This window comes from Cottoperca gobio, chromosome 18 (assembly GCF_900634415.1).
Source record: "Cottoperca gobio chromosome 18, fCotGob3.1, whole genome shotgun sequence".
NCBI classification, from domain to species: domain Eukaryota; kingdom Metazoa; phylum Chordata; class Actinopteri; order Perciformes; family Bovichtidae; genus Cottoperca; species Cottoperca gobio.
This window is the reverse complement of record NC_041372.1, coordinates 8,443,441-8,470,539: the sequence shown is the minus strand read 5'-3', so window position 1 is coordinate 8,470,539 and position 27,099 is coordinate 8,443,441. Positions and strand designations below refer to the sequence as shown.

Sequence of the window (27,099 nt, the reverse complement as noted above, 5' to 3'; positions counted from 1 at the left end):
CACTTTCGTTAACATTGCAAGATAGGCGCTTGGCCTTGCTTAGGTTTGCGCTCTCCATGTGCACTCCTAGTTATTTATATAATAATGACTTCCTCCAATCTGACAGTACCTACCCAGAGTGAATGGGGCTGGAGGATAGAACCACATTGTCCAGGTTCTCTGTGCCCCAACTCAGACGATATGAATCCCTGTCATTCTCCCTGGCAAGTGACACAACCTGGAATCAAACAAAGAACCTCTTATCAGACTGAGCAGTAATCATTGAATGTATCAACATGTACTGAAAATAACATAATTTCCTTGCCAAAAGAATGAAGATTCTCAGTCATTCATGTGATAGAAGATCTCGGATTACTAAAACAATCGGACGTGTTTGCTGTTGAAGAAACCTCTGAACTTATCCATAGGATTTCATTTGTTTTACTGGTTGAAACCCAGTGTCCCTTTAAACCTCTGTGCTTCATTCCCACCTTGGTGTAAGGCTCTATTAATTCTCTATTACAAGAAGTAATAGTAATTTAAGTGCAAGTACATCAAAGTGGTGCAGTACTTGGGTAAATGTCCATTACTAATACAAATAAAACCATATCAGTGAAGTGCTAGAATAAATGTAAAAAGCTAGAGGTGTACTTCACCTGCAATGGCAGTGACTATATTGACCATGTACCATACCTGGTGACTGGTTAGCATCTCATCCATTATGCCTTCATGTTTAGGGGAGTAGTAGCTGTGGTGAGTGGGTGTGAAGGACCTGTCAGAACTGGAGCAGAGAAGAAAGAAAAGCATTTAAGCCAGAGAAGTGAGTAGTCATGACAATAGCACAGATCCTAGTGGGTGGGAAATTAACTACAGGGACTACAGGGAAAAAATACACTTTTATTTAAATTCCATAAACAGGGATGAATGTATATAAGAAAAACTTTCAAAATACTTTGGAAAAAATGTGGACAGGAGCTCATAATTGTATAAATGTAAATCAGGGAAAATACTCTTATTAAATGAAAGGAGGATGTTTTTGCATTAGTGTTGTTTTAAAGGAGCTGTGTTAAGTGCAGATTGTAACCAACTGAATACCCCTCAGCTCTGAGTGGCCTTCAGGTAACCTTAAAAATGTAAAAGTCCCTCTCGGAGCCAATGTTTGGTTTGTCCGTTCCGGGCTACTGTAGCAACATGGAAGTGCAACATTGTGAACTCTGTGAAGAGGACCATATGTAGATATGAAGGGCTCATTCTGAGCTAACAAAAACACAACGATTCTTAGTTTCAAGTGATTATACACTAATGAAGACATAATAATGGTTAGTTATATAGTTATAGTTATATTTAGTTATAGTTATAGTAGTTATATTCCATTTCAGTCAATAGATCCCCCTAAATCCTACACAAAGAAATAAAAGATAAACAGCATCTAAGCTAGCATTGTCTCACACACGTTTTACATTTCATTAGTTTAACAGGCAAATATAGCATAGCCTACAGCTAATTTACTTAGACTATAATCTACATTCGAACTAGAAGGTATGTACTACTATAAGGTTGTACAATGGTGTTTAAGCAAAACTAAACACAAGCATGCTAACATGCTCACTCAATGTACAATGTTTACCATGGTCACTATTTTAGTTTAGTGTGTTAGCATGCTAGCATTTGCTAATTAGCAGTAAACACAAAGTCCAGTTGAGTCTGATGGGAATGCTATTAATTCTGTAGGTTATTGATCATAAACCAAAGTCTCGGACAAATTGAATATTGACCTGATGATGACGCTAAATTAAAAAAGAAAAACCTGGTGATCTCCAAATGTATTAGTATTCAACATTTGGGGACCATGAATGTGTAACATGTCATGTTTGGGGCAAAGGGGTGGACAGAGTACACACCAACAATGTCAAAAAACAGAGCTATGATTTAAAGGGGACATATTATTCTCATTTTCAGGTTCATACTTGTATTTTGGGTTTCACCCAGATCATGTTTAAATGCTTTAATGTTCAAAAAACACATTATTTTTTCTTTCTGAATATACCTGTAATGTGTCTGAAATGCTCCGTTTTAAGCCCAGTTTTCTATTGGCTTGCCAGAAATATATGGGCACCTTTGCAAAAGTAGTTCTCGGGCCATTGGTGAAGATACTCATCCATTGCCCAAGCACTGAAAAAGTGTTTTTTAATAACCTGTCCCCCTTAAATCAGAAAATATCGAATGTCACTCTGACTCACTTCTTTAAAAAAAGAAAAAGCTCAATACCCAGTCCCGGGGAGACCGGTAAACTGGTTATTTCAGCAGTGCTGAAGATAAAAGGCCAGATATTTGGCCAGTGTCAGCACGTACCTTTGCATTCGACTATGAAGGCATGACCAGGAAGACCAATGATGAAGTATGAGCAGGAAAGGTTGCAAAGCACACACACAAACATATACAAATACAGGCAGTTAGTTGTTGATTGTTTTGTCTTCGAGAGGAAAGGTGTCACACACACACACACACACACACACACACACACACACACACACACACTGATTCATGACAAAGTTATAACAACCATACAGCAAATATCAGTAATTAGGCTGGAACAGGGTCAAAAAGGAACCAGATCAACATAGAAACATAACTGGTTAAAACAGCTCCATTCACTCCTAGCTTTTAAAGTGTGTATGGAGCACAAGGGACAATTATTTGCTCCATGGAGCAGATAAGCATTTGTTTGTGCATAAAGCAGATGATTGTAAACATTTGCTTTGAGTCAGATGGAACCCCTGGAAAGGCTTTTTCAAATAATTGATTTCAAAATGTTATTAATGACCAGCATATACCAGACACACTAAAATACATGTGTGATATGCTGCTGTGTTACAAGCTATCCAGAGCTCTAAGATCTTCTGGGACAGGCTAGCACACTGTCCCCAGGGTCAGACCCAAACATGCAGAAGCAGCTTTCCGTTTGTATGCCGTTTTAAGCATTAAAACGTTTCTGTTTGTTTTTTGCGAAGTAATTTAAAGGCAAAATTAGTAGGATTTTTCATAGAAATATATAGACAAAAAAGGATCCCTCTGAATCCTCCCTTATGACCCACTACAAGTGTCTGTATCTGCAATCAAATTGTTTTAGTTACTTGTTACCCAAGTTAAACATGTGACAGAGTTTGATGTACCTGTCAGTGCGTCCACCCTCCAGGCTGAAGCGTAGGTAGTTCATTCCATCCATATACTGTCCTGGCAGGGAGTCATCTCCCAGCTCCCTGAGGTCCTCGGCCCTCAGATACTCCCCTCCGTCACCTGTCATTGTGTCATCACCTTGAGAGAAGAAAAAAGAAGAGTGGAAGTGAATTCAAAGCGATTAAAGGAACACTCTTTTGGGGGGCATCTGGCTGTCAGATTATCATTGATTGATGGGTAGTTTGCTGGGTGAAGCAAAAGTTTATATGGTTACTCAGTTTACTCATGTCAACGCATCACATTCCCTTGTTATATCTAATAATTATGACTGATAATCAACTCAAACTGAATTATGAAGATGGCGGATTGTTTGGAAAATTAGCTTCCATACTATTGTCCAAAATGAGCTAATGCTTGTACTTATTTTACCCCTTATTAATGTCACAAAAAGGCCTCTGACATGTCACATCAGGAAGAACACAAGTGTAAATATCAAGTTATTTAGGAATTCCATTTAGCTGCTTCAGGGTCCATGTACTGTTCATGCTGCTCACTTTCACGCTGTCATGCCTTACTGGGACGCTCGAATAGAGCAGAGCTGTTGCTAATGTTATCGGTAACAGCTGTGCTTTTCCCACAATGTCATGCCAAGAGTGCAGTGTGTTAGGCTTCAGCCATGTGATATTGCGGTAAATGCTGGAGCTGTAGTTGACTTTGGACCAGCTCTGTCAGAAAGCATTATGCTTGGCCAGCATAACAAGGGGAAAAATATACTGTAGTTATACATAGATGTTCTAGTGCCATTAGTATACTGGCTGCATGGAGAGGGAAGAGTGTACAAATATAATTCAGTGAGTTATTATGTTCATGTTTTCAGGCAGGCATTTCAGGAATTGACTGAGTTCACGTACTCTGTCTCTTTAATTCTCTCTTGGTCGCTGCTAAAAAAACCAAAACCAAAAGAACACAATCCACTAATTATGCCTATAAAATACGTACTCTGATTCCAAAGTTGCCTGAACATCAAATTAATCTAGTAATATTAAAGCTAACACCCACTTGATACAGCTAATTGAGAAAAAGCCTAAATCGAGGTAGACATTGGGTTAGCAGCATTCAAGGGGGTCAGCATTATTATGTATGATTGTGGGGTTAGTTATAACCTTTGACCATGTGTTTAGTCTTTTCAGTCTCTTTGCTCTGTACTTCTCCGGTTTTCTGGAGGACAAACATTTTCAGTACATTACAAAGTGTAGCTTTCTACACTTTGAGATGATACCCGCTCGCAAAAAAACATATACGTGCCTATCCAAAACGAGTAATGATATGCTTTGAGCCTTCTAATAAGAAGAACCTCATGAGGGAAATCTTTTTGACTCAATTCAACTTCAACCACTTTCTATCCACCATCGGTATCCAAATATCGCACTATAGTTATTGTAGCATTTAACCAAACAGCAGTTGGCACAGGCTCATTCCCCATGCATAACACACACACACACTCCTAGTAAAAATCAGCACAGCAAGTCCTCACACAAAACACCGTGCTGAATACCTTCCATATCCATGGGGTCGTCTGACATAACATCATCATCATCAATGGATTTCAATGCTGTGGGTTGACAGCACAGTCACTCACTATTTCCTAAAATCTGCTTATGGCAGAAAAAAGGTCTGAACTCTTCTCAAAAGGGACACAGAAATGTACAACACAATGTGGGCTTAAAATAGAAATGGGCTGAACCAGAATGTAGGTTTTTGAAGTCTGATACCGACGTCAACAACAGATAATCAGCGTTGACAATTTTCTTGCTAAAGCACTCATACATGTTCATACTGCTCTATATACAATAATCATAACACAGTCACACACACAAATCAGTTTATCGAGTTCATCGAACTCATCCACAGTGTTGTTGGACACGTGGTTAGAAGACCACTGAGAGATCTCTTCCCATTGGAGGGCTACACTGTGGGTTATTGTTGACGATGCTCTGGTGTACAACATGACTCACCCTCTTCATCTGAGACATCCAGCACTTCAGTCATGGTCTCTGGTACGTTCAGCTTGTGTTTCTCTGTCACCGTCTGGCAGCATAAGAGGAAAGAGATCTCATTAACCGTACTTCACACCATTGTTAGATTAACCTAGCTGAAACCATGGTGTCACAAAAACAGCCCCTGTATGACACTATAGTGTCATTTTGGCGGCTGTAGTTTGTGCTAGAGTGGAAGTATATTGCATTATACTGAGAGGAGAGTTTCTAATATTGAAATAAATAGGGTGGACAAAATATATGAAATCTAAAATCTAGAAAAGGGAAGAGATTTCAAGTTTACACTCTCTAATCATGGTTTGTATTGTAAAGCAGCTCTAAATTAAGTAAATCGGACTTCTTAGTTTGTATTTATATGGAAATGGAAAGTAAAAAAACAATAAATCCCTAGAAATGTATTTGCCAGGCATATCTGATCCAGGAGCATTCAGGACCACCATTAATTAAAGTATTGAGATAAAATCTACATTTCTTTATTAAAATTGAGCTAAATTAAGTTGAAAAATGAATGTTATGAACACAGCGTGAATTGTATTTCAGTGGCTGTATTTCAATGTGTAGTTAGGATCTTGTGCCAGCGATTGCTCAAAAATGACAACATAAGGATACCAATTTGGATACAAAGGATATATTTAGTGAATGATTATATGATATATATATATATATATATATATATATATATATATATATATAATATATATATAATATAATATATAATAACATATATTATATATATATATATATATATATATATATATATATATATATATATATATATTTACTCTGTGTGTGTGTGTGTGGGATGTACCGTTGTGGTTGTAATGATCTCCTCCGTGACGACCTTCAGCGTATCCACCACAGAGATGTAGCCCAGTCTCCGAGCAATTCCCAGGGCAGTGTTACCATTCTGTACAAGAAAGCACAGTGAATAGGAGTCTATGTAGTGTGTGTCTATTTACTGCAAAGTTTGTTTTCGTGGCTGTTTACGTACCACAGTGATAGCGTTGGGCTCGGCACCACATTGCAGCAGTAAGTTAATTATGTGTGTGTTTCCTTGTTGGGCTGCCTGGTGAAGGGGAGTGTATCCATTCTGGAGAGGAAAGAAAACAGAAGATTGAAGTGAAAAGGTAAAAAATATATCATTAAAAATGGATTATTCATAGATTGCCTTGATTCTAATAGATATATAATATTCAGGCAGCTGATGTGAAATGTGTGTGAAATAAAATTAACCTGGCTAAAACGGTGCTCATTATATCATTATAACAAGTCTTTATTGACCAACTTCTAACTAGAATAACAAGTACCGGTATAGTTTTAACAATAAAAGTTGGTATAAAGTTATAATTAGAAGTTTCCATTTTTCACAATAGGCAGTGTAAGAACAAGAACATTTCTTAGTATAACAACATTAAATATGTTGTTACAATAAGAAAGGTTTGTAACACTTATGGTAAAACCTCTATGTCTATGATGCATTCTGAACATACTTAGAATGTGTTATATTCTGCTTATAGCACTGTATAATTAGAGTTATAAGCACTCATACATATTCAAAATGTGTTATAAGAATTAATCATAACACATTGAAGAACATTTTATAATAAATTATAAAGTCAGATATAGTAATAATACATGATCACTCACTTTCATTTATTTTGCAGGATCATGTCTATAATACATTATAAACATACGTATCATGTGTTATATGATTATATTGCAAATAGTACCTGATTATAATTTATTAAATTACATTATAAAGGTAATTATAATACATCCTTGCAAGAAAATATATTATTATGATACTTGACCTCATAAGTCATTATAAAATACTGTATAATGTGTTATAATTATTGTTATAAAGCATTGTATGAGTATGTGTACCTATATATATATATATATATATATATATATATATATATATATATATATACCGGTATATATATATATATATATATATACAGTGCTGCATTTTATGTGATAAGCATTTATTATATTTATACATAAAATATATAATACATTTTTAAGTATGTTTATAATGCATAATAAACATGGGTGTCACAGAATGTGTTTCAAAGTTTCTTATCAAAACGGAATCATTTGGTGTGTAGCAATATGGAGAAAAATATATCATTATAACATGAAAATATATTTTTAGAACGTTTAGAAAGTTATAATGAAAAAAACTTTATCATTGACTTAACAGAAGGAGCAGAAATAATAACAGTGGAATATATAATAGCATAAATGTCGAGTAATAAATGTTAACATTTGTTTACATGTAACTCAGATAATAACGACTATCTGAGCGCTTTAATTTAGGTTCAGTACCTTAGTCTTGTCGTAGACACTGGCTCCACACTTAAGCAGGACGTCGACCATCTTGGCGTTACCATAGTGACATGCTATAATTATGGCGGTGTATCCCAACTGCAAGACAACAAGAAAAACAATACTTACATTTATGGAGGAACATTGAAATAATACTGTTATTGAAGATGATGATTGCAACAGAATGGGAAGATGACTGTGATTGTTCATACTTTGGTCTGTAGGTCTTGGCAGGCTCCATTTTTGTCTAGGAGCTCAGCAACAGCCAGTCTGTCCTCCTGGGCTGCCAGATGAAGGGCAGACAGGCCGCTCTGCGTGACAAACACACACAGAAAAATTCAGACCAATCTTCCTTGTCAAATAAGCTACTGTAGCCAATTTCACACAATAAAGAATATATACTTTTTCCTAAAAACAGCGGGTTTGGTTAAGATTTCAATACTTGCCGTCAGGTTTCTACAGTACCTTAGTTTGGACATTGACCTCGGATCCCTTGCTTATGAGCAGGGCGGCCATGTCTGTGTGGCCCTCCTGGCAGGCCAGATGTAGCGCAGTGACCCACTGCTTGGTCAGGATGTTGGGCTCGGCGCCGTACTGCAGCAGCACTGTGGCGATTTCAATCTGGTTCTTCTTAGCCGCGATGTGGAGAGGAGTGTAGCCATTCTGGTTCAAGAGGACAGGGGAGAGAAACCGGTGTCACTGCTGAATGTTAACGGAGACTGCTTGTTTCTGACTTGTCCGCTGAAAACGTCATATACCAAAATACATTTTAGGTTATCCAATAGTGATGTACAAGCTCCAAATGTTTTTGATGATTTTTTTTTTTCAGCATGGTAGTGGGACATTACTAAAGTACACAACTGACTAACACTGAACTTATTCCTCCATGTCATAGAGCTTCATTGTTGCCCCAACACTATTCAAATCACATCAATAAGTCACTGTTGCAACAGCTGATATGTTCCATCATTACCATGAACACACACACTGTATTTCATTTTGACTCATTCCCACATACACTGTCCTGTTGCCCCAAATACTCACTAGAGCATGTGCGGTAATCCTCCTCTGAAAATAGTCCACAACAAATGCACTTTTCCTTCCTGTTTGAGTTAGGCTTTTTAAAAAGTACAGTGACCAGCTGTTTTAGGAAATAAGCATTTTCTTTTTTTATGAACCTACAGTATCTTTGTAGAGCAAAAAAGTTCCTTCTTGAACTTGAAAACGAGTAAAAAACAAAAAGAAAGCAGTTGCGGTGGCCTAAAGGTTCTGTAATAGACCTTAATGGAGTTCACCTTTTCCACTGCTTCCACTGGAAAGAGTTAGTTCCAGGTGTGTGAGATGGCTGTGTGGTTAGAATACACTCAGTTATGACTGAGAAAAAGGCTAAATTTAGAACAATATTTGAAAGAAAAATTAACTGTAACGTTCTGTGTACTTGACAAATAACTTTCCACTCAGCCTCCTCATTATCTTCAGCACAGTGTCGCCAGCTTTTTACTATGGACTCTCACCTTGGCCATGGTTTGGGGAGACGCTCCTTTGTCCAAAAGCAGGAGCGCCACCTTCTGGTTATCGTAATGTGCTGCGACGTGGAGCGGGGTGAGGCCATTCTATAAGGGATGGACAGTGAACACGCATGGATTAAACAGCAGTTAGCACCAGCCCATTAACACCACACTTACACACAGTTTAAAGGAAGTGTTAAAGGGGAATTCGAGTTATATTAGACAGCAGATGCTGCAAGGATCACTGAGTGGCTCCTATGTTGCAAAGAAGGACATCTTCAAAGAAAAATAAGGAATCTTGATGTAAAAGATATTCTGTTATTGGTTTTATGTTTTTTGGAATAAATCAAAGTTAATCCAGATGAAGGAACGGCATTATTCAAACTAGGTTTACCGGTGCTATTGTAGTAAACTTAACCTCAATACAGAAAAATAGCAACAAACATTATAGATAAAAAAACTTATATGTAGGAAAAACATTTAGAAAGTGGAGATTTTCTCATCTTGTACACTTACAAACTATAAAGATATAGTTAGTAGGTTTTGATTTTGAATGCATACCTTCCCAGCTAAATCAGGAGGAGCGCAACGCTGCAACAGAAGTTTAGCCACATCTAGGCTTCCATACTTGGCGGCCACATGCAGGGGAGTAAAACCTTTCTGTGGAGGGAAACACACAGAGAACGGAGGTTAAGAAATTGTTTTAAAGACAGGATATCTGGACACCGGTAAATTCAGAACGACTTAAATATAAGTAAGATCTCTTCATCAATATTTGTATTATTTCAAAACTGTAAGACACAAGCAAGTCATTGATATCTTTTTTTCAGACCAAACTGAGCCATTTGATTATGCTATAAGACATATTTTCATATTGAATTTTTTTTTAGATACAAAACAAAATCTAATTTCACTGAGGGCTAATGGGTGTTTTGTTAATAATATAAAACGACAAAGAAGACCTGTCAGCTGATGCAATTCTTGGTAACTTTAAACCAAACATATTAAATAGAGTCCTTTAACTTTCACAATAAAACCAGCAGAGGGGGCACTTTGACTATTTTGAAATACAGAGCTAGACTGTAGCTGACAGAAACCACATGACCAGTGTGTTTATGACCCAGCCCTGCCCATGGATGGAGCAATCCTTTGTTTGTCAAACCCCGGATTATATCTGATGTAATAGGTGATTGGACAAAAAACAAAAAAAGGGATGGAGCGGAGATGGATGGAGGAGAGGGGAGAGGGTTTCCTTAGACTGAGATGTGTAAAAAACAAGAATAAGGACTAATATGAACATGCTTGGATGGAGGGAGAGTGTTAACCTTGCATGACAACAATCTTTCGCAATTTTGTTTCCGTAGCCACAGCCACACCCTTCTTCCCCGGAGAGAAACCAACAAGAGAGACATCAAGTGGGGAGAGACATGCTTTGTCTCACCCTTAATGGTGGACTAATCTGTGCTAAACTGGATGCAAAAGATTTTTCCTGCGCAACCTCGTTTGATAAACACCTCTAGAGTGAGGATGATAAATCACTTGACTGCGTTCAGGCTTCATGCACAATTCAGAGGAAAGCGGCAGATTTACAGCCTCATCAATCATTCATCAAAAGTGGGTCAAAACAGACAGAGACCTGTACATACAGTAATACTGTAACCTCTTTATCTGAGGGCTCATGGGATCATCACTAATAGCAATAGTTGCTCTTACAATCTATTCTTTCTTTTGTACATCTTGTGTACAACAGAAAGTGCTAAAGTCCCTAAAGCGCATGGCACTTTAGGGAATGGAAATAATTTGCAGATGCTCCGGTTCAATGTAAGACCAAACCTTTCTATAGATGTCAGTTTTTGAACCACAAAAAAGGCTAAAATGTGGCCTGCAACAGACTAGGTAAGGCTTATTTTTAGACTAGCCAATTGCAAAATTGCTTTTTGCTACTGAAGTAGTTGTTGATCCCTTATGGCCTCTTACCGGCCAATTAAGAGGAGTGGGGAGTCAGCTGTCAATGACGGTATAAAACAGTTAATAAAATAGGTTTTTCAAAAATGTTGAATCAACTGTCAGACATGAGCACAAAACACATTAGGCTGATGGGTCTTATAGTATGGGCGGAGAGAACAAAATCCTGAATGCTTGGTGTGCAGGTAGTCAAATTTAAAGATAAAATGTGTCTCCACCACCCACCTTGGTGGCCAGTGAGTGTGAAGCTCCGGCCTCCAGCAGGACAGAGGCTGTCTCCACCTGTCCCTCCCTGGAGGAGATGTGGAGGGGGGTGTATCCGTTGGTTGTAGCAGCATCAGGATTGGCCATGTGTTGCAGCAGCAGCTGCACAATCTCTGTTTTTCCCAGACGGGACGCAATGTGGAGGGGAGTCTGGTCCTCCTAAAAACGGAACAGTGGAATAATAATGAACGGATAGTATTTTTAAAAATAAATTGTAGCTTATTCTGCATGGTGGCAAATACTAAAGTAAAAAGTGTTCCCTGGTGTGCAACCATAGATAATAACAGTCTCACCCGTGCCCTGGCGTCCACAATTGCTCCGTTCCTCAGCAGACATCTGACCACCTCCACCTGACCTGCCCTGGCTGCCATGTGTAACGCTGTTTCCCCACGCTGTCACACAACATACAGGAACATATGGGTCAGCAGAGTCAATACACACATATTTAACTGAAATGTGCACATAGCTGACTTGAATACATTTTTTTGTCTGATACTTTCCTCACAATCTTTTAAAACTAAATTACAAATGAATTTCCCTCCCTGTGATTGGCTCGTGTCCATCACTCACAATATTGCTGACGTCGGGCGACGCTCCGTTTTGCAGCAACAGCAGGACGATGTTCAGGTGACCCATGAAGGCTGCCACGTGGATCGGAGTCAAACCAGACTGGACACAAGAAGAGAAGCAAAACAGGATTAAATGTCAGTCATGTTGAATATATATTTGTCACTCGAGGAGAGCTCGTCAAACGTATTAATATGCAAATAGTACACAATGTCATTTGGCAATTTCTAGAAATGTAAGACACTAGAGCAGAGATGGCAAAACAATTGGTTAAACACTATTGAAAAATGTACAAAATAAAGGAGATCAGTCACGAGTCATTTCAACTGTGCTAACCCTCAATTCCCCAACAGCTCTGCTGCTACTACTACTGCAGCCAATAGTAGTCCAAATTCAGAGTCTGCATATGTACTTTAATATTAATTTGATATTTAATTTGATATTATTGTTCTTAATATTAATATGAAATGTTGCCAACAGTTCAACCTACAATATCATTAACCTCTTGTTTTTTCTTCTATCTAGAACTCCTCTCTGGTATGACTGTGAGGTAAGGCCAGAAGAAAAATGATACCAACCAGACCTTGACCCATCTGATAGCTCCAGTGTGTTTAAGGAAACATTTGTGCTCATTTCATTTTCACTAAGGTGTGTGACGCACCTCTGTAATGGCCTGAATTGAGGCACCATATTTGACCAGCAGCTCCATCACTTTCACTCGGTTCTTCTTACAGGCTATGTGCAGCGGAGTGAAGCCGTTCTGTTGGGGAAACATGAAACACACACATTAAAGGATGAACCAAGACAATATTTAACATAACTAAATGTTTACCTGAGTTATCAGAGACAGGTCAGACAGGTCAGTCTATACTGTATAGCTTGACAAAAAATGTCCTTTCCATTTGTATCTTTCTACAGTTACATTACATTACAGGGCAGTTAGCAGACGCTCTTATCCAGAGCTACTTAAAGTGAACTAACTACAGGGACAGTCTCCCTGGAGCAACTCAGGGTTAAGTGCCTTGCTCAGGGGCACAATGGTGGCAGCCCTGGTACTGAACTCACATCCATCTGGTGTTGTATTTGGAAGCCGTACCACTAGACCACTAAGCCATCATCACATACATAAATGGTTGGCTTTTATATAGCACTTTTTCCAATCTTTACGATCACATTTACAACACATGTCAGCATTCACCCATTCACATAGAGTCAGAGGCTACCATACAAGGCGCACATCAGTTCATCAGTAGGGATAACCATTCATACACACTCACACACAGTTGGCCATCGGGAGCAATTTGGGGTTCAGTATCTTGTCCAAGGACACTTCGACATGCTGACTGCAGGGGCTGGGGATCGAACCACCGACCCTCTTACCTCCTGAGCCACAGCCAACACATAATATCTTTATATCATACCAGTGCCCTGGCGTTGGGGTTGGCCCTCTTGTCCAACAGCAGTTTGGTGACTCTGTAGTGACCGCAGTGAGCTGCCACATGTAATGCTGTCAGGTAGTCCAACGTGACATCGTCAACAGGAGCCTTGTGCTGCAGAAGGTGTTTGACACATTCTACATGGTCACCTTGTGCCGCCATGTGAAGAGGAGACAGCCCATTCTAAAATGTGAAAGAAAGTTCATTTAGTTTGATGGAGATAAATGGTATGAAACCATGATTGCTGAAAGAACCAGTTCAAGAGTGTAAGTGTGCTAACACCTAGTTAGCGACTAGCTGGTGATCAAAGTGGAGCAAAGTTTAGCAGCAAAACATTCTGACATTTTTCTCAGGAGCAGGTGGAATTTCTAACTGAAGAGCTGAAGGGAGAGTGAATATTAACGTTACATTTGTCACAAATACAACTTTAAATGAATGCTAATGTTGCTTTTTGTCTGCCGGGTGTGTAGATAACAAGTTAGAGATATCTATAGCGATGTCTGTGATGTTCAATTTGGATTAATGCATCTTTTAAGTTGTCTTTCTTTTATTGTACATTACAGTATTTCGCAAAATATCAAACTGTTCCTTTAAATAGTTCTTGATCTAAAGAACCTCATTCTGATACAGTCTATACACAATGTGTACTGGAATATCTTATGTAGAGAGCCTTATATCAGGAAATTTGACTTTGAGGACGGTGATGACTACTTTGAATCTGTTAACCAAAGTTAGGGGACACAGTTTAAAAAGGTAGCTAAGCAACATGCTTCTGTCCCTTTAACTGTGAAAAGGTGAATGGACACACCTTGGTCCTGGCCAACAACGGTGCTCCTTTCTCCAGCAGCAGCTCCACAGCTGTATCATGTCCACTCCGGGCCGCACAGTGTAGGGGAGTCAGACCATCCTACAGAACACATAAACATATTCCTAGTCATTCAATACATACAGACACAGTTGGCACTGGCTGGGATCTTAGTTACATTAGTTGAAGTCAACCCACCCGACATGCCGGAGTAACCACTAGCCAGTGACAAACCCAGGCTGGATGTTGTTTGTATTTGTTATAATCAAATAGGGCTAATAACATGATTGTCATGCAAGCTGGCACACAACCAAATAACACCAAGCAGAGATCAGGATGTCCAGTGTAATGCTGAATTTAATCCACTGAGTTGAGCTGAAAACAACAGCATTAAGCTCATATTCACATCTGTTGTCACTAAAGGAGATAATAATAATGATGAGCTGGTGATTTTTTTGTTTTGCTAATGTGGATGTATTAGACTTGACATTCAACTTGAGTGTGTTCCATCAGCAACAATCAACAGTCTTGAGATATGATGATACTCACCCTTGTTTTAGCGTCAATCTGAGAGCCACGGTCCAGTAACAGGCCAACCATGTTAGTGTTGCCACGCTTGGACGCCACATGTAGAGGAATAATCCCATTCTACAGGGGAGAGAAAAATGACTTAGACATTAAAAATGTAAAAATGTCTGAGTAATCGTGAAAAGGTTACTGATGTTGAAATTGAATCCACAAATTGAATTGAATTGTACACAGGGGGTGAATGTTATAATAATTAATTTGAAAATGTTATATAAAACAACAATTAAAAGTGAAATCTCATAATGAATTAAATCACCTTTAAAATAAAGAAAAAATATATATACATGTTCAAAAGTAATATACTTTAACTATTCAATTTGTAATTTAGTATTTAATTTAAATGTAAAGTGAGTATTCCTTCTTGAAACAATCAACTAACTACTCATAAAAAAACAACACAATATACTGTATTTAAAAATGAATTTAATTAATTGAATGTTATCTTGTGCTTTTCAATTCTATGTTCTAGTTTTAAACAAAGTTTAAAATAAGTTTTTACCATAACATGCATAACAATTTTGTCATGTCTTTTCGTCAGTATGTGGTATGAAATGTTTGTGTATATTTACCATATTTGTTTGATGCATGGATATTAGTTTTAACATTTGTTTGTAATTTATTGATTTGTATTTGTGTAATTTTTCTGCCTTCTTAGCCAGGTTGAAAAGAAGATTGAATCTCAATTGGTTTTTATCTGGTTAAATAAAGGTTAAATACAAAAATAAATGTTGATGGCTCTTAAATTGGTATACACTAAAAGTAGAGTTGCTTGTTTCCTTAAAATGGTGAAATTGTCTCAAACTGGATGATAATATTCCTCATAGCCTTCAACTGCTTACAATATATAATCTCGGCAACCTCCTTTTTAGCGATACAACCAATCCCATGAGAATTAGGAGAGTGCAGGGTGAAGAAAAAGGCTATTTTTATCCAAACTGCTGCTCGCATGGCTAAAAATAGGACATCTGAATTTCTTTTTTTTGGTAACATTAAAAGGAAAGGACAGAAATTAAAGTTAACAATGTGTACTCTGCTGATTTAGCTGGGGGTGAGGTAAAATAAAGAAGTTACGCCATGTCCTCATGGGATGTGTGAGCAGCACACATCGCTTTTGGTCGTGTTTATGTGCGTACAGTACACGTAAAATGGTCAACACGTCCTCATACCTAAACGACAGCATAGGTCATTTGCCAATGATTCCCAAAACAACTTATATGAGTGTTCTATTTAACGCTGTGAAACTCTTGCACGGTGGCAGTTTTAAACAAGTGACCGTTAAATAAGTGACCGTTTAAACATGTGACGTTCTATTTAACGGTGATAAACATATTGAAGCTGAACTACTTAGTTATGTCTAAGAAACAAAGCTACTTCGTAATGTTTGGTCAAAGATCGTGGTTTGGGTTGAAATAAGTATGTGACGTAGTTACCTATTAATGTAGTAAGATAGGCACGTAACTTAAAGTAACTCAACGTGTTACACACTCTGGTCTCCTAGGTGAAAGCCATGTGTTGGTTTGACCATCTATCCACCCCAACCTCGTCCTCCCTATGCGGACTTTGTAGCTTTTTACTACAACGGACTTCCTCCTTTTCGCCTGTCATAATTACTACGGCCACTAGAGGTCTACGTTAAACAACAAAAATACATTTTGATCGTAATAAGGCTTGAAAATGCGTGCCAATACATGAACAGTTGGATTGATTGAAATTGAAAAGTGTATCTGTTCCCTCAGAAGACTGAAAATGTGCCTGAAACCCTTCATGTGCAGACACGCTGTTAAGCTGCTTTCACGTAATAAGAAATTTTCTCTTCACTCACCACAAGGTAGGGCGCAGAACATAGTGCAGACGGCAGAGCAGAAGCAAAGCACAGTGCAGGTATATGCCATCAAAAGGTGGCTATGCCACATATAGCCGTTATCTCATTGGTTGCACTTTAAAAGGTCAGCACAGTGCTCAATGGCAATTTTGAGCAGTGGTGAGCACATGTCACTCAAGACTCTGCACTTACGGTCCTCCATTCAGCCAACAGGAGTCCTAAAACTACAAAGTGGCAATTTGTAAAAGGTTCCCAAATGTATAGATTTACTTGAGAAAAAACCTAATAGCTAATAGCTAATATCCCTTAGATTCAGTATTTAGTATTTATATAAGTGTTCCAGTAGTACTATTATTATTTATCAGACCCAAATAACGGTGCTCATTAGTGTTGAGTCCTACCCTTGCTGTGAAGTCAACTGCTGCCCCTCGGTTTAGGAGGAGTGTGGCCACATTGACGTTGCCATAGTGGGCAGCGATATGCAGGGGGGTGAATCCACTCTGGAAGACAGACAGGAAAGAGACAGACACACATAGAGGAGTACAAAGAGTTAGACATTAGCCTTAACATCATGTCTTTGAACTTTGAATCGTTTCTCTTGATCTTTAGTCTTCCCAACATGCAGCAGTCGCATCAAGCATCACAGGTGAACAAAAACTAAACTTGAAAGCAAAGAAAAAAAAAAGAAAAGAAAAGTCACAGGAAAAAGTAAAAATCAATTGTTTTGAAAAGAATCAAGTCATAATATGTAGCACCCATACACACAACCCCAAAACACACTCAGATACATCACTTACATGCAGATTATCAACCACAGAAACAAATGTAAAAAAAAAGGCCTTTCCTAGGCTTTTATAAAACTATTTGAAACTAAAGGAAAAAGAAAAGAAGACTGAAGCAAAAACAAACAGATGTACAGTATACACTCATTGTCATCAAGATTGACATGAAGATGGACAAACAATATTCGCTACTCAAAAAACACCAAATTATAGTAAACTAATAAAGTGGCACATAACAAGGAGAGTACATTTCTGATCAACAACAAAATGCACTATGCTAACTGTACGTAAGAGAAGAGTTAAAGTTAGCAATGAGAAAAGTTAGAGATTGCAGAGCAGGTTGGAGTAGTTGTGAGATTCTTGCCTTACCTTGCCATTCTGTAAGTGTGGTCCGATTTAATGTGAAAAAGTTGTTTACAAAAGTGTGAAGAATACAGTGACTAACGTGATGGTTTAAAACTTTACACAATCAAAAGCTTAGAATGTTGCAAATTATGGGAGCGTGGATGCAACATGCTATTCAATGTCAAGTCCTTGGCCAAGCAGGTAATATGTTTAACGCTTTATAAGCTTCCCATTGCATTATTTACTAGCATTGTTGTAGTAGTAAAAGAGTAAAAGTCATTTACCATTAATTTGAAGATCTGTATAAAAGCATGCATTTGAAATACTTGATCAGGAAGTTTCATGTACAGAACTGCCAATATTAAAACAAAATAATTTAATCAATTTCAATTTTCTATTTGTATGTGCATTAAGGATGTCAGAAAAAAATAGAATTTGCATAATAATTAGGAACATGTTTTAAAATGGATAAGTACGGCTAAAATGGACATTAAAATGAAAATTATATTGATTAATAAGTTCCGGTTTACTACAAAGCAAAACACTGCCATATTGACTTTTGTGTTTATTCATTCATTTAAATTCTTTCAAAATGGCAGATAGTGTGCAATCAAAAGGTAAAGTTGAATTTAGAATATGTCCTAATCTTAGTTTATATTTTTATAAAAATTAAATGATAATTGCTATTTGTATAGTCATTATTAATATGGAAGGATCTTTTCTGGACAATCTGGACAGATTTGAACAAAATGTCCAGTTTGCATTTTCCAACTGTACGTAGGTTGCACATGTTCTGCCCATTTAAATGATCAATGGGGCAGTGTAATGCTTTGACACTGACAATGATTGGTCTATAAAGTTTTTGCTTACAGTATTTATGTATTTTTAACATGAAAATAAAAATCTGATTTTTATCATTTTCTGATGGGCACACAAAAGGAAATAAAATTCCAATTTGATTAAATAATTTAATTTTTATTTTGGCAGCACTAGACTTCCATACATAAGAAGGAAGTTTATTGTATGCTATAATTTAACCAATACTGCTTTAAACTAAGCAGTTCATAGTCCATCTCTAGAAATCATGCAACACAACACATTTCAAGACAGACTAGTAGACAATATACATTCACAGCTGTTCCAAAAATTCACCAGTACAGTATTCATCAAATCCAAACCTTGCAAGAGATGAATGTAATCGTTCAAAATAAGTCAACAAACTTACATCTCATTAATGATGTTGTTTAGAGGTATTTCTAAATGTATCGAGGGTCAGATGTGAAAAAAATCAAAATGGACTTCCTGAGCTGATGGCAAAATAAGTATAAACTTGGGAGAAATTTTTTTAAATTGCAAACAGACAGAGTATGAATAAACAAGGACAAAAAGTAAAGAGGAGCAGACTGTGTGCAGTGCCTGAGCGTAGGACACAAGGCAGTAGCTTGGCCATTCGTGTCAGCCGTGCATGTTGACCTTTTATTATACAAAACCAAAAGAAACTGTGGGTAATGAATAAAATAAACCAAATGATTCTTTATTTACTCCATGCAGTGCTGTAAAAATAAATAAATGATGGAGGTAAAGAAAAGAGAAATAATGTAATGTAAAGTGAATCTGTGGAGAATCAAAGGAACTTGTGTATACCTCAGTAGTCCTATTGACCATCATCTGAAGCAGGAGGAATGAGGGAGGGAAAAATCAGTTCAGTTAGACTTGTTTAACACATTACGGCACAGTAGTCAGATGCATAGCAGCTTATCTGTGCTGTCAGATTGTTAACTGGCAAGCGACGTGGCTAGTGTGGGTCAATTAACTGCTGATGCCAAGTTCACACAGAGGTGATGAATGTAAGAGCTCTTGTCATTTATTTATGTGATTGTTTGGTCTAAAATGTTGTTGGATCTTCCCATAGTCCAAAGTAAAGTCTTCAAATTACTTTTTTTTCTTTCTAAACGTGGATCAACTAATATGAAATCTTAAGTTTTCACTATTACATTTTATGATGCATTGCGAGAGGCAATGAGAAATTGGAAAGTGGCTATTCAGTCACTAAATAAACAACCTGATCACTCACTGCTAATTTAATCATTTGTATTTCTCAAACTAGCTCCCATAGTCCGCAGAATTTCATTGACCTGAGCCTATTTTCCATTCATGGATGGATGGATGGATGGATAAGCCTATTTTACTTTTGAAATAGGAAAATGTCAAATATTGTAAATGCTAATGTTAGACAACTTTAGACAGATGAAGGTGTGCAACTGACATCATTGAGTCAGTTACTATTTGTGCAACTGTTTGCCATTCTCCCGTAATAACCACTTTTGCCACACTCTGTTTAGCAAAAACTTACATAGTCTCTTTAACGGATAACTCTGCTTTATTACGATATGGCTCTTATTTTCTTTTAGCTTTGGCTTATGATAACATTTTACTCAACTAAGTATTGGCTGAGATCTCAGAACACAATGTCTCATTGCTACAGTTTGGTTGGGCTAAGAAACACAAGCAGTTAGAGAATTATACTATAACAAGTTAACAGTTTGACTAGATTATCAAAAAACAGGAAAAACAGTGTAAACTCAAGTACATCATAATTGGAAGGTAATTATGTGGATTTTGCTACAACCTTTTCTGAACCTGTGTCTCCTATCCCATCAGACTTCCTTTAACAATACTGCTGCACTACAAGACCTCAGCAATTGACATGGTGAGTGGCCATAACTAAGAGATGTAAAACGTTATTGCTATCCTTTAAAGGGTATAAGTTCCTTTAACAGTGTCTTAATTGATTAGAACAGAATACTCAGACAGGACAACTGGCTTTTTCAATAAAAGTCTTGGTTAAGCTCTTAAGTCACTGGACTCTGTCTACTCTGTCTGTCTCTGACAGCAATATGTGTCTTATGTGTACATGTGTTTGAAATGCTGCTGTTTATAGCCGTTTATACTCTGGGCCTTTCTTATGAGTCATATTGAGCAGGACGGCAACACAACAGTTCTGAACCACACAAGGCATTACACTAAATGCATGCATAATACCCTGAGATACCGCCATGGTGTTTTGTTACATAACAACATAATTGGCACCTTGATGAAATATACTGTAATGACTGAAGAAGCGATATTTAACATTCAGGAAGATGGGTGTACAACTGTGTAGCGCAGTTAATCATCGTCACTCCAGCCACGTCACTTAAAGCCACTATCCGGTATCAGAGGAACAGTCGAAATGAAGTGTTCCGACATCAACAGGTAATTGTGAATTCACACCAATACCCGATAGAAGCTCCCATCCCCTTGGCGATGGTCATAAAAAGCAATCTTAAATACAATTTCCACCCCACCCCCCCATTGGTTGCATGCAGCCTTGAATATCACCACCATACAACCTGCAGACAGTGGCACACTCCATGCAGTGGACAGTGCTACACTTAGACACCGGTGCAGCGAGGAAGGAGGAGGGGAAGTGATGGGGGAAGTGTTTAAGAGGTAGCATTTCAAGAGGGAAAGGAAAAAGAGGGAGAGACCCAGTTAGTGGCAGGACCAGGAGTGAAGTTGCAGGCACAGAAACACTGGATGAGAAAGAGGAAGAGAGAAAGATGCATAGACAGACAGATGGGAACACAAACACAGTAGGTATACAGCTTCATGGCAGAGGTACATCACGACAAGTCAGTGGTCTTCTGTCATACACAAGATCTTCATCACAAAATCATAGCAATCATACATTTGGGGGACCCTATTTACACCTGCTGTAATTGTTATCCGGACATTTTATTTGGATAAAAATATTTTAATAACCGACACCACAATAGTGTAATTCAATGACATCCAGTCTGCCAGACCAGGTATCAATTAGAGGGAACACAGGAGTTCATTTTTCTTTTTTTCTTGCTCGATTGTTTTCAGGTTCTAGTTGCAAAAACCACTGCAAATAACCATTTGAATAATCTTTTTTTTTGCGATCTGCTACCTGGTTGCAACTAAAACTACTTGTTAGGGAAAGATCAGGGTCACAGTTAAAAGAAACTATAAATGTAGAGGTTTATTTTACGATGCAGTTTGTAAAAAAATATATATATACGCTAACTATCACATCACCCTTTAATGTTACATACATACAGATTCCATATGATGACTGTTTCTGAGGCTTTCATGGTGTCAATAAGATTATAACCATGAAGTATCACATCACAGCTGAGCTGGCAAAAGTAGATTAGGTCACCAGTAAAGGGAGCTGCACTTGTAAAGGCTACAGATTCAGTGAGTAACATGATTCAGTGTAATCAGTTCAGCTTGTAGTTTGATTGTTAAAAGATTTGTTCGTACACGTACTGAACATCTCTAGACTGTTATGAGACAGAATGCAAACTGCTGAGTCAAGGTCTCCCACCATGTTGACCTCCACCTCAGACTCCTCCGGCACAACAACCATCCAAACATCCAGCTACAACTGCCTTTGCTCTTGATGGACAAAAGCCATTATTAGAAATTATTATTACAAAAGGTCTCTTGTCAGCAAACATAAACGCAGATCATTTTCAGTGTTTGGCCAAACAACCACCGCTGTCGTTTTTTTTTTTGATGAAGACTGTTCGAAGATGACAAAGATTGAAAATCAGAACAGCTTTTCCTTCTAACCACAGGGGTTATGTTTTTATGAAAAACATAACCCCTGTGGTTAGAACTATCCTTAACATATGTAGAAATGCTTTCCCACACTTTACATCTGTGTATAGAAATGTCAAGTAGGAATGTTATCTCTATGGGTTCACGGATCATCACTGTGGGTAGAAACCTCATCATTGAGGCTACTAACGTCAGCAGCAGCAGCAGTAATGTCATAACTACAACTACAGCTCAGCCCACACATAAGAAGTCCACACTATTGGACTGTAACATCACCTTCCATGTAATCGTATGTTGCCAGCTTTCCACCTACTTGCCTACTTTGCATATTGAGCAAGAAAAATAAGATCCCGTGATTATGAAGATAGGATGTAATGAGAACGGTGTGATCATGTTGTTATTTATCAGGACAACTTATCTAGATTACATTTTAATAGCAGATGTAAACAAGGTATTTCCATCTAAAGACTCTAATAGGACCCATGGGTGAACCCCAGTGTTAGTATGCTAAAACCCTTGACATTTAAAAATGCTTTACCTTCTACATTCTATACCTGAAATATCACCAGATCCTATTTAGCCAAATTCACTACAGCCTCATACAATTCATACAATTCATAAAAGTCCTCATAAGCACTGTCCGGACACATTGGCACAAACAAATAGCACCACATTAGCTTGACTTCCACACATGCCAACTCCACCAACTCAAACCGTGCAATGGGCATACCTTCGACTGGACATCAGCATTGTGGTCGTTCTGGAGGAGCAGGGCGGCTGACTTGGTGTCGTCCTTGCGGGCAGCAATGTGCAATGCAGGCAGGCGAACCTTGCCTTTCGTATCATTTTCCAGTAGGACAGAAACCACCTGGTTGTGGCCCTGCTGGAGGGCAATGGCCAGAGGGGTGAAGCCATCCTGGTTGAAGGAAGACAAGTTAAGAGGATTAACTACATTTTGTTTTTATGAATCCTTAATTTGGGAATGTTCAGTAAAGCCTCTAAATATTATCTCTAAACTTCTGACTTGTTTGGACGACATTCAATGAATACTGTTGCAGGAAATTCTCAAAATAAAAGTTGGTATAAAAAATGTTAACATCTCAAACAACAAGAACAACAACAAATAAAGTCACTAATGAAGGCTGTGTAAAAATCACTAAGGATGGGTGGTATTACCTGTACTGTGATTTATATGGTAAATTCAGAATAATGCCCATTTCCACTGTATTGATACCACCGATACAACACAGCCCTGTGCCATTTTAAAGTGGTTTCCATTTATGTCAACCACCATGGTCAAGACTTATATGTCTCGAGAAATACTGGATGAATGGCCGTGACATTTTGTACAGACAGTTATGGTCCCCAGAGGATGAATTTTAATGACTTTAGTGAGCCCCCTAATAATTATTGTGATTCAGCCTAACACTTTGTGGTCATGCGTCATCTGTCATCACGATTCCCAGATGATCTGTCCTAATGACTTGGTGGTCCCATAACCTTTCCTCCAGCACCTCTAGCATGTGGACATGTTTACAGAGTGAGTGTCTCGACATCGCCAGGATGGATTGCCATGAGATCTAAGATTGTCAAATATTTTGTTTTATGGACAAATATCTTCAAAATATTGGCATTTAAAACAACCGCCTTGTATCTGCTTTGTGTATATTCATTAATTATTAGCCAGTGTTGCAGAATACTGTATGTGTTATACCATAGTAGAGTCCGATGTAGTCATCCTAATTACACACACTCTTCTCACCTCAGTAGCAGTGCTCTGGTTGCCTCCATTCTCAAGCAGGTATCGCACCACATCCATGTGGTTCTCCTGGGCAGCCATGTACAGAGGAGTGAATCCATTCTACAGCACAAAGGCAATTACAAGAGGTTAACAATAAACTACAGGTCATACATATCTACTGTATATTTAATCAAGGACAGCTCTAACATGATATTAGTGATGAGTTATACAAGAGGTGCTATTGTCACTGCCTTCCAAGAGGATTGCAGCATTCATCAACGTCAGCAGCAGAGTACAGAGGCTCACCTGAGATTGTGCATTGATGTCAGCTTCTCGTTTGACCAGGATCTTCACTACTTCAATCTGACCAGCTAGAGAGGATATGTGAAGTGCTGTGTTTCCTTTCTGGATTAATAGAAAACATAAAAGGACAATGAGAAGAAGCATTTCCTTGTATCCTTACCAATACAATGTGCCATTCTTCATATTACAATTTATTTTTCATGATCTGCCAAGAATGTTATGTTTGGGTTTGGTTTGTTTGTGGGAATAACCCATTAAATGTTTTAGCGGATCTGATACACAAATTATTTTTCACTTTCATCGGCATTGAGATTGGACATTTGGCCTTGGTGGAGGTCTACAATCTCTGAGTGCCTTTCTTGTTAAAAGATGGTATATGTGAATTTAAACATTCTAATGACGGATGTTCTGTAATAATGAACAGCTCTGAGTATTGATGAGCGAAGTATTAATTCTTAATTTTAGTAAAGACTAATTATTTAGGCTAGTTCTCGTTTGGCTTACTCATATATGCATTTAACATGGTAAAGTATTTACACCTCATAGCATTAATGACTTATGAATATAGCAAATTGAGACAATGTTTACATTATTATATTAACATTTGGTCATGTGAGTGTATTAGAATCACAGTAACATGAAACATCAACACCTCAGTATCAAGTTTTACGGTAACTTTAACTTGCACATTGCTTATCGGAGTGACAAGGTATATGGAATAACACAAAGGTCTGTATGTTGAACTTCAGTACTGAACTACTGATTCATGTTCTGAACTGAAGAATGCAGTACATGACTCCATGGCAGCTGGAATGATAACAAGAAACTCATGGGTACGCATCGCTCCAAAATCTTTCTAAGGCATTCAGTTGGGTTGAGATCTGGTGAGTAATTGAATTACTGACATACAATATTTTATTTTATTTAAATGCTCTTTGAATATAATAAGTGGAATGTTCAACCTACATACACAGTATCTTTATTAATCGAAACAGATATATGAAGGTATATTATACGTCTGCTGTTAAGAAAATGTTGTGTAGCACGTAGTTGTATTTTGGTGCAACTCCAACAAGAATCTGGTTACCTGCTCAGTAATGAGCCTGGGCCTTTCTAATTACAGGAGTTGGAATGGTCAGCCTTTCTTAAGCATCAAACCTCCATGTTTATATCCATATCAGTTTCCTTTACTCTCTCCTCAGCTCTATTTCTACACTCTGTGGAAGCTTGTTTTTCTCAATGAATGATATGCCTTCTTCTCATAAAATTAATTACAAATATTAAAATTCTGTGTTTATTAACCTCAGCTCCTTTTTCTATTTTTTTCCTCTACATTTCCCCATCACTCACTTTTTCATTTCATTGTTTTGTGACCAAAAAATATATTTAATAAAGAACTGAATGGCACTAACAATCTAATGCAACCCCTGGTATGCAGTACTTTTTAATTCCATTGTTGGACTATTTATTATTTATTAGGCACTATATATTGGATAAAATTCACACAAGTATATAGGGAGTGATTTCATGATTTAAAGACTAGTTTTAGTATGAAGCTGACACAACTTACCTTTGTGGCTGAATCCACTCCCGCACCTCTCTCCAACAGCTCCTGGACCAGATCCACATGGCCCTCCTTGGCTGCCAGGTGCAGTGCATTAAGACCATTCTGGAAAAAGACATAGTAGGAAAGGTCAGGCCCAAAGTCCAACAACCCAACATCAACAAAGAATAAAGACAGGTCCAAATGGAAAATGCATGAATTACCTCCTCAACAATGTCCATAACTAACTGAGCCTGCCTTTCTTTCTCAGTTTCTCAGTTTCTCAGAACATGGGGCTGTCCTTCACTTCATTACAGACTGAAATATCAAAGCAAGCTATCAATGTTGGGTCAGATGTTGTGCCATTTTATGCTGGCGGGGAGCAGAGCCAGGGTATCTTCATGGGTATGAAGATATAAATACTTGTGTGTGAGTGAGTCTGTATGTATTGCACAGCTTTTTTGCTTAAAACGGCTTTCTGCATCTGCTAAAACAAGGTTATTTGAGAGTGCCGTTTGAAAGCCGTAAAACACAAAACAATGAACTTAACAAGGCTAAAGAGATCTGTAGAGCTGGAAGGAACTTCGCAGGCGGGTAGAGTTTCAGACAAACTTTTCCACTGGTAGCACTGTTACTACCATATTTCTCAGTTGGTCGCACCAGCACATGATTTCGTCACACCCTTTTTTTTTGGACAGCATAGTATTGATCAGTGACACTAGTCAGTCTCTCCCTGCCTGTAACTTTCATCATCAGTGGCGTCTGAGTCGGAACCTCTCATATTCTCTCACGACCAGCCTTCTTCTCTCTCTCTTAATTTTGCTTTTTTAGATAATCAGCTATAGACCACTTAATTCTTGGAACACGGTAACAGCTAATGGATTATTTTGTAAAGTAGCTACTATGCGCTACATATACAAGCATCACGCGCTTTGCACCGCTACGTGCACACGCATGGCGATTAATTTATTTAAAAAACAGGCGTGTGCACTGTGATATGAGCACACAAAACAGCAGCAGAGAGCAGAAAACCATCCTCGCGAGGATTGTGGTCCCTTAAACATTTACCACTTGAAATTTTAACTAGCACACTGACAATGATCACATACGTATGTGACCATTCCAGTCGCAGTCTGGAGCTAATATAAATAAAATTAATTAGTGCAGCTTTAACAGTAGAACGAAAATTAAGCCATTTTCAGACAGTTAAACAGCCAACCAAAACGTTACTCCAATAACGGCTTTCCAATTTCT

The 27,099-nt window shown here is 37.9% G+C and overlaps 1 protein-coding gene across 1 annotated transcript in view; it reads right to left on the bottom strand.

Annotated features, from left to right (window-relative positions):
- Window positions 1-27,099, bottom strand: part of ank2b (ankyrin 2b, neuronal) — an 82,779-nt gene that overhangs the window by 40,278 nt on the left and 15,402 nt on the right. The window contains exons 3-29 of the mRNA XM_029454520.1: window positions 25,873-25,971; window positions 24,306-24,404; window positions 24,021-24,119; window positions 22,989-23,174; window positions 19,271-19,294; window positions 17,651-17,659; window positions 16,901-16,999; window positions 14,639-14,737; window positions 14,093-14,191; window positions 13,270-13,467; window positions 12,510-12,608; window positions 11,852-11,950; window positions 11,575-11,673; window positions 11,243-11,440; window positions 9,614-9,712; window positions 9,059-9,157; window positions 8,010-8,207; window positions 7,757-7,855; window positions 7,545-7,643; window positions 6,205-6,303; window positions 6,022-6,120; window positions 5,172-5,244; window positions 4,712-4,768; window positions 3,153-3,294; window positions 2,332-2,343; window positions 673-760; window positions 114-217 (exon numbers count right to left, since the gene is read on the bottom strand). Of these exons, the coding sequence (XP_029310380.1) occupies window positions 114-217; window positions 673-760; window positions 2,332-2,343; window positions 3,153-3,294; window positions 4,712-4,768; window positions 5,172-5,244; window positions 6,022-6,120; window positions 6,205-6,303; window positions 7,545-7,643; window positions 7,757-7,855; window positions 8,010-8,207; window positions 9,059-9,157; window positions 9,614-9,712; window positions 11,243-11,440; window positions 11,575-11,673; window positions 11,852-11,950; window positions 12,510-12,608; window positions 13,270-13,467; window positions 14,093-14,191; window positions 14,639-14,737; window positions 16,901-16,999; window positions 17,651-17,659; window positions 19,271-19,294; window positions 22,989-23,174; window positions 24,021-24,119; window positions 24,306-24,404; window positions 25,873-25,971 (2,774 nt within the window). The remainder of the gene's footprint in view (window positions 1-113; window positions 218-672; window positions 761-2,331; window positions 2,344-3,152; window positions 3,295-4,711; window positions 4,769-5,171; window positions 5,245-6,021; window positions 6,121-6,204; window positions 6,304-7,544; window positions 7,644-7,756; window positions 7,856-8,009; window positions 8,208-9,058; window positions 9,158-9,613; window positions 9,713-11,242; window positions 11,441-11,574; window positions 11,674-11,851; window positions 11,951-12,509; window positions 12,609-13,269; window positions 13,468-14,092; window positions 14,192-14,638; window positions 14,738-16,900; window positions 17,000-17,650; window positions 17,660-19,270; window positions 19,295-22,988; window positions 23,175-24,020; window positions 24,120-24,305; window positions 24,405-25,872; window positions 25,972-27,099) is intronic.